Source organism: Cyanidioschyzon merolae, chromosome 12 (genome assembly GCF_000091205.1).
Source record: "Cyanidioschyzon merolae strain 10D DNA, chromosome 12, complete genome".
Lineage (NCBI taxonomy): Eukaryota > Rhodophyta > Bangiophyceae > Cyanidiales > Cyanidiaceae > Cyanidioschyzon > Cyanidioschyzon merolae.
This window is the reverse complement of record NC_010138.1, coordinates 712476-725000: the sequence shown is the minus strand read 5'-3', so window position 1 is coordinate 725000 and position 12525 is coordinate 712476. Positions and strand designations below refer to the sequence as shown.

At 53.4% G+C, this 12525-nt stretch overlaps 4 protein-coding genes across 4 annotated transcripts, besides 3 other annotated features; 2 read left to right on the top strand and 2 right to left on the bottom strand.

Annotated features, from left to right (window-relative positions):
• Positions 1-497: part of a sequence feature (repetitive element) that runs on past the window's edge.
• A 1477-nt stretch (positions 498-1974) lies between these two features.
• Positions 1975-2406, top strand: CYME_CML280C (hypothetical protein, conserved; the record flags this gene model as incomplete). The annotated part of the gene is made up of 1 exon (XM_005536840.1): positions 1975-2406. One exon carries the CDS (start codon positions 1975-1977, stop codon positions 2404-2406), a length of 432 nt encoding a protein of 143 aa, XP_005536897.1.
• A 510-nt stretch (positions 2407-2916) lies between these two features.
• Positions 2917-3843, bottom strand: CYME_CML279C (hypothetical protein; the record flags this gene model as incomplete). Its single annotated transcript, XM_005536839.1, has 1 exon — positions 2917-3843. The coding sequence occupies one exon, from the start codon at positions 3841-3843 to the stop codon at positions 2917-2919; it is 927 nt and encodes a 308-aa protein (XP_005536896.1).
• A 33-nt stretch (positions 3844-3876) lies between these two features.
• Positions 3877-6444: a sequence feature (repetitive element).
• A 924-nt stretch (positions 6445-7368) lies between these two features.
• CYME_CML277C (similar to heat shock transcription factor) lies at positions 7369-8772 on the top strand (the record flags this gene model as incomplete). Its single annotated transcript, XM_005536838.1, has 1 exon — positions 7369-8772. One exon carries the CDS (start codon positions 7369-7371, stop codon positions 8770-8772), a length of 1404 nt encoding a protein of 467 aa, XP_005536895.1.
• Positions 8773-8998: 226 nt separating this feature from the next.
• CYME_CML276C (chaperonin containing TCP1, subunit 5) lies at positions 8999-10609 on the bottom strand (the record flags this gene model as incomplete). The annotated part of the gene is made up of 1 exon (XM_005536837.1): positions 8999-10609. The coding sequence occupies one exon, from the start codon at positions 10607-10609 to the stop codon at positions 8999-9001; it is 1611 nt and encodes a 536-aa protein (XP_005536894.1).
• A 1286-nt stretch (positions 10610-11895) lies between these two features.
• Positions 11896-12525: part of a sequence feature (repetitive element) that runs on past the window's edge.

The window sequence follows — 12525 nt, the reverse complement described above, 5'->3', positions numbered from 1 at the left end:
ACAACGGCACGCGCATCGCGTCAGTTGACTGCCCGATCTCCGGGGTGCGCCCATTGAGCGCGATTTTTTTATTGACAAGACGTTTCCATTGACCATGGATCCTAGAATTCGGAAAGGATAACGGCTTTCTGGAAAGCGTCCGTGATGAAGCACCTACCTCCAATTTACATTACCTATACTTCTTCTCGGATATTTTGGTCGTTTCATACGTCCTATCGTGTGTGCCTCGTACCTACCCTAATCATCCACCTTTGCGCTTGAACCGCTGGAGCAGATAGTTCATGGAGCTCGAACGGCTTTGCTATACCACTGAGGGCCTCGGCTCGAGGAATGCTTCACCCGATACCGGGTCTGGATTCATGATCATTCTGGGAGCCTGCGAGCTGCGCAGACAGACGTACTGTCTGCGGCACTGCGAAGCGATATACGAGGAGTCCGCTGCGACAAGGGCGACGCCCAGACGCAGCGTCCTGCTCCTATTCCCAGAAAGCATTGCGTTACGATGAGCTGCTGCTCATATCTTACTTTGGCATCTGCCTCTGTAGAGTCGCATGAAGCACTCGCCGGGCACACTCGTTCAGCTCGCGGGACCTTCCGCCTGTAAGGTAAACTTTCGCCAACGAGGAAACTTTTCCTCATTTTAACGTTTATCGTAGATGGCGAAAGAAATCGTTATCTCGTTGCTAGTTGGTAGTTGGTCTCTGTTCTTTGTTCTACGGATGCGGCGATTGATCCGGCTCATTGGCAAGACTGCGGCGCATGCCCATCGTCCTGCAGCGAGACGCTTCCATTCTGATGTCTGCGGGTAACGGGCTGCTGTGTCGGATTCTAGTGGACGCTGACCATTGGGTTGCGCTGGGTTGCAAGTCCGGACAAGAGCAGCTTCGTTGCAGTGGCTCTAGGGCTCATAAGCGACACCTTGGAGTAGAAGCTTCATTGTCCAGCGTGTCTACACCGCATAGATGAAAGCAGCCAGACGTATGAATCCGATGGACCTCATCGCTGGCCGTATGTATATCCTGTAAGTGAGGAAGATCAGATGGATTCCCTTGGTGGACGTTCTGGATATGCACCAACCGCTGCTGTTTGCATCCCAAACTCGAGCATGAATAGGATGTATTCCACACGGACGCGTTCACGAAATCACCGGAAAATTCGTAGTCAATTGCATTTTTCATATTGGCGAGTCTTTGTTGCGTTCATAAAACCGATCATTTTTCCGAACCTTGCATTCCAGGCATCCATCTGACTGCAGTACATCGTGGAAGCGCTCTCCGAGCAGGTACCTTCTTCACATCTCCGGGCGGCACTGGCTAAGATCCACCGTTCCGACACCATCAAACATCTGTATTCTGTGGATCTACGCAAGGGATCCCTGCTTGATCGGTGCGCTACGCAGATACCGCGAACTCTTCAGGCGCCGCCTCTAAACGCAACGAAGAGCCGTTCTCCTGCCGCATGGCGTCAGCGGCGGCAGTGCATCCAGCGTTGCGGAACGGAGCTCACGGTTCGCGTTGTACCCCAACAGTGGCTGCCTCTATTTTCTGAGTCTGACGGGAGGACTGATCGCTCGCTTATCGAGCGGAGAAGCATCTGTAGGTGAACGACGGCCTCTGCCCAGCTAGCTGTCAGCATCGACGCATCTGGGGCTTTAAAGGCTTCGTCCACTCGATCTCATTCATTGAACAAGGTTTCGCGACCTCGATCGGACATGGGTAGGCCATGCGCGTCTGGACCAGATACTGCCTTCATATGTTCATGAATAAACATACAAAACACGAATGAACAGATGACGAGCGTGCATCATGCGCGCTGGCGAGCCTCGGCGCGAACGTCAACGTCGAAACTCTCTGACAGTGTTGGCCCGCTGCGTGCTGCAGCGGCGCGGTCGAGCACTGTACCTGGTGCTTCGGTTTTCGTCAAGAGCCCGTCACTGGTGAAGAGGCACAGTCACTGTGCCGACTGGATACTGATATGCCGATTTACACCGTGTTTATCATAAACAGGTCCGGAGGCTTAATCTACAGCGCCCAGTTTCAAGGCTCACAGGTGCATCCTTTGAACGAGTGCCTTCGACTGGCCTCGACACTGCACAGCGTTCAGCAGATCTCACGACAGGTTTCACCAGTTGATATTTTAGACGATATTGGACTAACATCGTTAGAAGCGAAAACGTTTCGTCTGCGGCTTTATCAGCCGCTAACGGGTATACAGTTCGTGGCGATTGCAACCCCGGAAGTCACGGATGAAATCTTACTGGGAATTTTGCGGCGACTTCATCTCCTCTACGCCGACTATGCGTTAAAAAACCCTTTTTATGTACAGGACATGCCTATTCGATGCAAGCTATTCGATATCCACTTCATGAAACTGATGAAACCGTATATCGCGAATCCAGTAGAATGACGCATCCCGCGCGCCACGTATTCGAACCCGTTCGCGCGCCTATCAGTTTCATGAATGGGCGTAGCTTCATACGAAACGAAACCGGTGGCAGTCTCTCTCTTTCCCTCTGTATGTGTGGGTGCGTATAGCGTCCGCATGCAGGAGCGCCAGCAGTTAGAGACGAGCTGCTCGCCCATGCCTCCTGGCGGGCATCCATGGGCGACGTGAACAGTCCGGCGTGTGGAACACCTGCACTCTGCCGCAGTCCCACGATGAAGCATTCCGGGCCCGCCCGCCAAGGCCGTTCGAATCCCTCGGAGATTTGCAAAATGTAAATTGGATCTGGTTCAGTGCAGGAATGGCTCGGAGGCTGCGATCGCTCGCACATCAGACTGGGTGCTCGACCCGAGATGCCTGCGCGCTGACCGCAAATTCGTCGCATTTCGTCGAAAATACCAGCGAGTGCTCCTTCGTGCAACCGATGGATCACGTTGCTGCACCGCATCACCAGCACCAAAATGCGAATACGCCTCAGGTCATCGTTCCTGCTCGAGGCGTCGTTGCGAGATCCGGTCCGCTCTGGTTCTGCGTCGAGACTGTATTGACGTCGTCAGCAGATGCCTTGGTATCCGGATCCGCTCCATGTTGTAAACGCAAGAAGAGGCGAATGTGATCGAATCGCTCGCTGAGATGATCCAGCGGTGTTTTGAGTAGTGCCTCCGGGGACTGGAGGCACTGGCACAAGAGCTGCGCGTCTGCCGCGAGGAGCATATTTTGCAGAGTCGCCGACAACCCGTCGCGAAAAGCACAGTACTTCGTTTCCGCATCTTCCCAGGTGAATGCGCAGCGAACGGCATGACGCCATGCGGGACTGGTCGCTTGCGACTCGAGCATTGCCGCAATCGTCGGCACGAGAGCAGCAACAAGGTCTGCACAGCATGCACCCTGAATGAGCGATGGAATCAGAACGCCAAGTTCAGCTGGTATGCGCGCCTGGCAACCCATGGCCCCGATAACAGTGCAAAGTTCATCCACAACTCGAGCTGAACCTAAGCCCTCATCGATAAAGGTTGCGTTGATCGCTGGAGAGACAGCGAGTCGCAGCAGGTGTCGCGCCCAGGCCAGAGCCCGCCTCTTGACTTGCTCTGGTCCGCTGCCGGTCTGACAAACCACTAGAAACCGAATCACCGCCCTGGAAACGCTCTCGTGTAGAAGCGGAACACTCCAGACCGTGATAAGATCGTTCACAACCCGTGTGCACGCTGAACCGTAACGTGCGAGTTGAACGAGCACGTTGGGCTGGTTGCGCGCCACATAGAGCTCCAAGGAGATATCCCGCAAGAGCCGAACGAACCGCGCATAGTCTTGGGAACACGTCCAGGTTGACCGCTTCGCATGGATACACGAAAGCCAGTGCGGAAGCAGTTGCAACTCGCTTTCCGAAACGCTCGTTGCCATAAACACGAGGCAAGGCCGCTGTACCACCGCCAATACCAAAAGCCGTTCTAAGTCGAACGACGGCAGCGGTGTATAGTAGTGGCGAGAAGCCCGCCCTATACAAGGCGTCGCCAACTAACGTGCAGACGCCTCGCAGTTTTTTTGGACCGGCCATCGACTACTGCTTCCACCTTTTTCTCATATGGTTCGACTTTAAGTGATTGTCCAACAAAGTTCCCTCTTGTCAGCTCTGGAGGTCTCGTCTCCAGCACCGCACATTTCCTTATATTGATCGCGGCGATAAAGTCTCGATTCAAAAACTCCATACGTTTCTTGCCATCAATGGTTGTGCTAACCAATGCGAGTAGCCCTCGAACTTTCGCCATCCTTTCCATTTCCTCTTCCGTCTGCGGTCCGTGCTTTGCTATATCTTCAGGGCTCCTCTAGCGCCTTTCCATCTCGACCCTTTGAAGTGTACACCCCAGTTCATGGTGTGTAAACGTCGTTCGGAACTCATCTACAGGTATCGTAACAAAACGCCTTGTGCACTCCTTGTGCACCCTCGTCGTTGGAGCTGGTGTACACCCTTTTTGTGTCTTCCAGCGCCCTGCTCCGTACGCTACTACGAGCCTCTGAATTTCATTCTCCTGCAAGGCGCTCAACTGATTGCGAAAATTCGCGAACGCGCGCTGCCTCCCACCGTATAGATTCATTCGCAGACGAGCCCACCGGGGCTTGGTATGCTCCTCCCACAGCGCATCCCGATGCGCAATGCGAAATTCCATGAACTCCCGAAAAGCTTCAAAGTCCGCTCCGCGGCTCGTCACCTCGCTCAAAGCTTCCAGGTGCTCTTTCACTCCTGCGTTCCACGTCTCGATTTTCTTCCTCGCATTCATTATACCGGATTCTCGATCGTATCACGCTCTCGAGAATCTCAACAGACGCATGTCTTTCTGACGCAAGTTACCGTCAGCGCCATCTTCCGCACGCTTGGGAGCAGCGATGGCTATGATATTCGTATTCCCAGGGTCCGCGCCAACGACAAAGTCGTTATCCTGGACTTTCTGCATCGCAGGATCCGCTCCTTTGTTTTCTTCATGCTTCGTCGCGTCAACCGTAAAGTCGTTATCCTGTACTTCCTGCGTCGCAGCACCAGCCTCCTCCTTTTCTTCATCCTTCGTGACGGGTGCAGCCGGGGACGGAACTGGACGATCTGTCTTCAAGCGCCGATAGTGTACACATATATATGGATACTCCATCGGTTTCGATCACACCAGTGAATACCTTTTGTTTGCTGACTTTGAGACGTTTGAAATTGAAGATGTTCTTCCAATACGTCTCCCGGTTTTCGCCGGTAAACTCCTCCCTGCTAACATTGAACTCTGGACTGATCTTCCTCATGATGCCGTAAAGGATTTTGGAGTCGATTGTCACAAAATATGACTTGATGTTGGACAACGGATCGACGTTGAAGCGCTTCTCCAGCAGCACAGCCTTCCGTCTGTCCGTCTGTCTGTCTGTCTCTTCTTTTTTTTCACTTTGCTCCGTCTCCGCCTTGCGTTCGAGTTCTCGGTTCAGGAATACGAAATAGCACAGGTTGAGGGGAGAGCATCATTCCTCATCTTTTTTCACATCTGATACCATTTCTGCTGGGTTGACAAGCCCCAAGACTTCACGATGCTCTTGAATAGCTGCACCGATCACAAAAGCTTCATTCTTTCCCCTGCGTGATGTCTTCTCTTTGACGAATTCGGTCTCCTGTTCACTCGTACTATCGTTCGTGATGCCGTCGATGATGGCCCGTATCCCTCTGCGAGAGAGGCCCTGGTACAGCGCAGAGATGGCGCGTATCATGAAACGTTGGAGGTTCATGGTCGTACTGTTCTTCAGATTCGTGAGGTACTTCATCGCTTCGTAGGTGTACATACCCTAGTCACCCTTGCATCGAACACCGTTGAAGCGGTACTCGGAATGATTTTCATGGAGGGCATGCACCAGTTCATTTCTCCTCGGCGCTTCCCCTGTGCCAAGCGTCAGGTGACGAATAAAGGTCTTGTTGAAAAATTCCTCTGGAATATCGACTGTTTCCATATGCGGCACGTTGTCGTACATCTCCTTCAGCAAATGCATGAGTCCTAAAGAAGCCTAATGTTCCCTCCTGGAGTACGACGCGACAAGGATTCTGACAGCCTCTTGTGAATTTTGCTTGTACGAATCCTTGGTATGTCTCAGAAGACAAGCTTTCACTCAAATCTCGCGGTGTTGTCGTCTTTCTAGTTGCTTTTGACGCCTGGCTTCCTGCTTGTGCTTCTTCGCCTTCTCTTGTTCCCCTGGGATCGGTATTGTTTTCCGTTTTCTTCGCCGAACCCGGCGAAGATGGCCCTCCAGGATCCCCGACCTGCATGTCGATAGCTTTCCATTGGCTTGTTTATTTTTGAAATAGAACACACTTCTTCATGCCCCCAGGTAAGAAGCTTCCCTCAGGGTGAATCACTTGCGGAAGAGAGACGACATGTGCCCCGGTGTGTCACCGTGTGCTGAACGCATCAGCGATTCACCCAATGCAGAGATCATTCCTTTCTACGATAGAAAACGCTCCTTCGATGCGGTTTAACCACGGGGAATAAGGGCGAATGTAAATCAGCTCTCTTCCCCGAAAGCATCGGCAAAACCGCGAACGCAAGGGGACTGATGAAATACCGCGTTGTCCATTAGCAAAACGTCGCCAGACGCCAGGGAAACGTCGACAATGGTTCGACGAAATGGGTGCTGTTCGATGAGCCTTCTCTACGATCGAAACTGAGGCCGCCGATGAATCCGTCCCGCCAGAACAGATGATGTCATCGTTCTTTTTGAGTTCGATCGTACATTCAATAGGCTACCTGCTATGCGAATATCCATATACGCTCCGACCTTTTCGTCCGAAGCAAGCACCATCAACTGAGAAAATAAACCGACGTTTCTGTGCTTTATGCCAATCGCGAGCTTCCAGGAACGCTATCATTGCAATTTCAGTGGCAGATGGCCATGCTTGAACGATGACTCTGTCTTTCCGACTGTCTCTCAGTGTTTTCATGACCAGACGCACAAGCTGTTGAGAAACAGGGATGCCCGTCGTGGCTACTGTCATCGCTTTTTGCTTTCCATAAGATGATGAACTGTTCGTTTTCTACCACTGACCGCAAACTGTCTTTAAGGAATATCAGTTTTTACGCGGACCGCATACGCTACATTCTTTCAGTGTTCCTCAACCATATGCGTACTGAGCTATGACTGACCTGAACGATGAATGCAGTCCTCCATGGGCACTTCACTAAAGAATATACATCCTACAGGCAACCCATCCCAGCTCCATAAGATACTTTGCATCGTGATTTCGATCTCTTGCGCTACCCTGAGAAAAAACAGTGGATTGCACGCAGCACGCTCGGAACAGAATCCAGTTGAAAGCTCCCGAGCGGCGAACATCTTGACGTTATTCGATACCCTCTTACTCGTTGATTGTTTTGGGTTTCCGGGGAAACTTTTCTTTCTTGAACACAAACCATGACAGAGAGTGTAACCAACAGTGTACATGGAGAGGCTGCCTCCCGACCTCCTCGAGATTCGAGTGAGTTGTCCTCCATCGAGGCGGCGTGGGAGAAAGCGCTGATGCCTCCGTTTGTCACCAAGTTGCGGGCTATGGTCGATGATCCGGCTACCGACGACCTCATCTCCTGGAGGGACGATGGACTTTCGTTTCAAGTTCATTTACCCAGTGAGTTCGCCCGGACGGTTCTGCCGCGTTACTTCAAGCACAGTAACTTTACCAGTTTCGCTCGACAACTGAACCAATACGGCTTTCGCAAGCTGGACAGCGATCACTTTGTGTTTGGGAACCGGTACTTTGTGCGAGATCATCCAGAGTGGCTCTCCAAAGTGACGCGTCGACGACCATCAAGAACGCTGGTGCGGAAAGAGTCGAGCCCGCCACACACCGCAGCACTTGAGATCGGCAACTACGGGTTCGGGCCGGATAGCTCCGTCAGTGCTCCGGACGTAGAGCTGCTCCGCCGCGACAAGAAGCTGCTTCTGCAGGAGCTGCTGGCTTCGCGGCATCGCCAAATAGAACTCGAGCGCAAACTCCGATACAGTGAGCAACGCATTCAACAGCTAGAGAGCAGCGTCGAACAGATGAAGCAATTCATTTACCAGTCGTTCCAGTTGCTGCTGCAACAACACGGGATCAAATTGGATGAACGGAAACGCAAGCGGTTGATGAACGTGCCCACCGAGCCGGTGGCAGGCACAGCGGGTCGCTCAATAGGCAGCATTGAGTATAAGGGGGATACCGGGGAGCTCATGACCGACAGCGTGGTGGAGTCGTACCCGCCGTCCTCGCCGCCGCTGCAGGGCCAGCAACCGCAATCGCTGACGCCCACGTCCCAGTCGCTGGTGCTACGGAACGCTCACCCCGAATCGATTGAGCTCATTCGCAACCTCATGGCGCAGCTCCAGATGGCCAATATGGCCCTGAGGAACACCGCGAACCCGACGGTTGCAGTGGTCTCCACCTCAAGCGACGCGGAGCGTGACACCGGCCTGCCGAGCGGCGAAGCACCGGCTTGGGATGAGTCGAGCAACACCGCAGTCAATCGGCAGCTTCAACCTGATGGACCGCCAGCGATGCCGACGGACATTGCCGACTCGCGTCCGAAAGGCCCCTCCATCCTTTTACTCGATGATGAGAACGAGCCCAATCCAGGCATGGATACAGAGGCGGCAACAGAAAGCATGCATCCAGGAGCGGGTGCTCCCGAGGAAGACTTCGACCTCTCGCAGTACGTTAATGTGGAAGATCTTCTCGACGTGGCAGGTACCGAGTCCATGACACTGCCTCCCGGCCAAGATGCTGACATGCTCGCCGAAGAGGTTCGACGTCTACTTGAAGATACACCAGAGCAAGACTAAGTTGCCGAATCTGGTGAGATAACAGGTACGATCGGTTGCGCATAACGAAAACGCGGTCAGAAGCGTTACGTGACCTTCGTGACCTGGCAACACCGCTGCAGCGCTCGAAAGCGTTGCATGGCCAAGGGAGCGCGGATGCTAGCGATCTTGGGGTTTTGTGCAGCGGTCTCAGCGTATGAGCCAAATCGCATGTACAGTGAGCGCAGAGACGAGGGAATTGATTTCTTTAGCTCAACGAATTCGGCTGGAGCATATCGTCAATTTTCAAAATCATCTTACATAGCTGCGTCGCAAGCTGGAATTGTTGCTTCTTGCTCTCCAGTGTTTCGTAAACGTTCTGCTCACGCATATCCATCGTGCCGATTCCGAGACAATCGATGCCGTAATACGGTTTGCGCTCAGCGATTTGACGGGCGCGAACACTCGACAGAGTCTCAATGGGCGACAGACCGCTGTTCTCAGCGAGGGCAATAGGGATCGAGTCCAGTGCCTCGGCAAAGGCTCGCATCGCGTACTGCTCGGGTCCGAGGCAACAATCCGCCGCCTCGGCTACGGCGATAGCGCCAGCAATCTCAGACGCACCACCGCCGCACACAACCCGCTGATCCCGAATGAGGTTGCGTACAACGCAGAGCGCATCATGCAGGCTGCGCTTGGTCTCCTCGAGCACCATTTTATTGCCACCGCGCACCAAAATGGTGACTGCGCGGGTGCTACGGCACCCTTCGATGACAATGACCTTGTCATGTGTCGTCCCGAAATGTAACTCACGGACGGATGCAGCGTGGCCGAGCTTCTCAGGAGTGATCTCCTCGAAGCGCGGAATGATGCGGCCGCCTGTGGCCATCGCGATGAGCTCGATCTCGACACCGCCGACCCAGCGAACTGCACAGATACCATTCTGGTACAAGAGCGAATTGGCTTCATCGTCGAAACCCCACTGACATATAACCAGGTTTGCACCGCTGTCTTTGACTCGTTTAACCATGTTCGTGAAGTATTCTTGTTCAGCATGCTGCAGCTCGCGATACTGCTCGACGCTGCTTATCTCGAGGCGGTGCTTCGTCTTCGGCTTGGGAGGTTCAAAGGGAGTCGTCAGGATGCAGATTTTGGCATCGGTTATTTGTTTGGGCATCTGCGGGTGCGACATGTCCTTGTCGATGACAATGCCGTCGACAAAAATCGTGTCCTCGAGGCGCCCGCCCACTTTGCCTTCGATTTTGATCAAGTCCAAGTTCACGTCACGTCGCTCGAGATCCGCAACTGCAAGCACCGCTTTCACACACACGTGTGCCAGTGCCTCACTATGACGCTTGACGACCTTGGAGTTGAGCGCAGTTACTGCCGCCCGCACCAGTTGTGACGTGTCCGCCTTGGTGTGCTCCATAACTTGGGCGATCTTTTCCAGATGATCCACAGCAATCGCGCACGCACGATCGAAGCCGTCACTTATTCTTGACGGGTGCATGCCTCGGTCCAGGAGCTGTTGCGCTTGCTCGAGCAGGGCCCCTGCTAGCACGACGACGCCAGTGGTGCCGTCACCGATCTCATCGTCTTGTGCGCTTGCCAGATCAACCATAAGTTTCGCAACTTCATTGCTCACGTTCATTTCTTTCAGAATTGTTGCACCGTCGTTTGTAACGGTAACGTCACCGTCGGCGGAAACCAGCAGCTTATCCATGCCGTTCGGACCCAGCGAGCTTCGCAGGGTGCGCGATACGGCCGTCGCTGCGGCAACGTTCGCCCGAATCGCCTCTAAGCCCTTCGTCCGGACCTTTCTGTCTTGATCCTTGAAAATAATAAACGGTCTACCATACTCATCAAAAACGAGCGACATGCCCCACAAAGTGCGGTAACGTACGTTTACCACGAGCGGCAGCGGCAACAGGAGCAGAGGCCGCGCTTGCTGAAGGCGCTTGGAAGCTAGCCGATGCCGCAGACACGCCCACGTCGGCGGCCTGCGGTGCCGGATCTTCGCGGCGGCGCGTGCGATAGACTGGGGCGATGCTCGTCGCTAGACGCTGTGGGTCTATGCGGCAGTGCTGCGTGCGCTGACGCTCGACACTGTCTCATTTCACGATTGATATTTTTCGCATCATATCTGTAGTTTGCACTGGAACGATTCATGTGCTGGTAATGTTCGAGGCGCGGTAGTTCTGCAGCATATTGGTACCAATGGACTGGGTCTTGGCAGTGCCCAGTTGCTTCTTCATGCAGCTCTGTCCCGTGGTCTATCCCGGTCTCATTCACTGAGGCACTCTCCGTCCTCAGCGATTCCTTATGAACGATTGGTGTGAGCCCCAAGCACTTTTCTGGTGCGTCCAGTCTCGATCGAATGGAGCGTCAGGTCTCATCTTCGTTGGTGCTCTCTAGCATAGATTCCGTCAGGGAGGCGATTTTGCGGTTTCGATCCTCTCGTTTGTCTTCTCTGGAACGTTTCTTCTTTCTTTTGATAGCTTCCTCATGTTGCGCCTGTAGCGCCGGTAGCGCTGCTTTCGCTTCCTTGTCTCCAGCGTTGGCACGTATGGCGGTGCGGTTGACGATCTTATAGAGTCGGTGGCATTCATCATTCCGAGTTTTGGTACGTCGTTTCAGGTACCGAGGTTTGCAACTGTTGCGTTCTGGTGCAAGCAGTCCCAGTTCTCTGGCAATCTTCTGATTCCCATATACATACTCGCGTGCCAATTGGTCTAAAGGCTTGCATGCATGGCTTTTCGGATCTTCAGCGCTGTGAGTAGGTGATTGAGTTTGGCGGCAGCTTTCTTGAGTTCCCGCTGGGGTGCTCTTTCAGGGGATCACTCATGATGGGCTCGTTCGGGAGCTCTTCTTTCTATTCTTCTGTTTCTTCTTGTTGGTCTTCTTCGTCTTCTTCGGGCTCTTTCCTGAGCTGCTTTCTCTGGTTATTTTGCATCTAGGTGGATCATGAGGCCTTTGTGTCTCCTTCTCCGTATCCCGCTGGGTCTCTTTTCCTATTGCAGAGTCCTCGATTTGTATCAGTTCCTCTTTACTGTACTGGTAATTCGATATCTCGTAGTTCAATTCCGAGGCTATCCCGCAAATATTCCATGATGCGAAACCTATCGAGTCGTAGCGCGTACGGGAATGGGAATAGTGCTGCGGTACTCGAGAGATACGTCGTCGATTTAGATGCACCCTCCACGGGGTGTGTGAGTGCACATGCCACAAGCGCCTCGTGCATTCCAGTCGTTCACTGAGTGCTTGGCGCAGCGCTAGCGTAGAATCAGAAGTACTCTAGTCAAGGTCGATTCGAATGCAACCGTTACGCTGCCGAACGCGTGGAGCAACCTTCAACCACTGGGGATACTCTGTGAACCACCCTTTCAGCGGCTACGTATCCGCTCCCAAAACACATGGGCGGGCAAGTCGTTTGTTCCAGCTTCGGCAGTGAACATACTGCCAGCCGTCTTCCAAAGCATCCGCCGAGATTGTTTCCAAAGTTGAGGTTGGCACCCATGGTAGGAGGTAATACTGAGCCCGAGTCCGAGGATTGATCCAGGAATTGCGCCCGAACCTGCAGCGTTGTTTCCGGAGGGGCGGATGACTACTCAGAACTCTCGTCATCATTCTCTGCTGCTACTGCCTCTGCCCCTCCGTTCGTTGCGGTAAAGGTCCCTGGCGTGGGCTTCCTTCGCCGTCGCTCGAACACCCCGCGTTGACCCACTTTCAGAGCTTCTCCGGAAAAACTAGACCTCTTAGGCGGACGTAATGTGTGGGGCTTTAAGATAGTTGTTC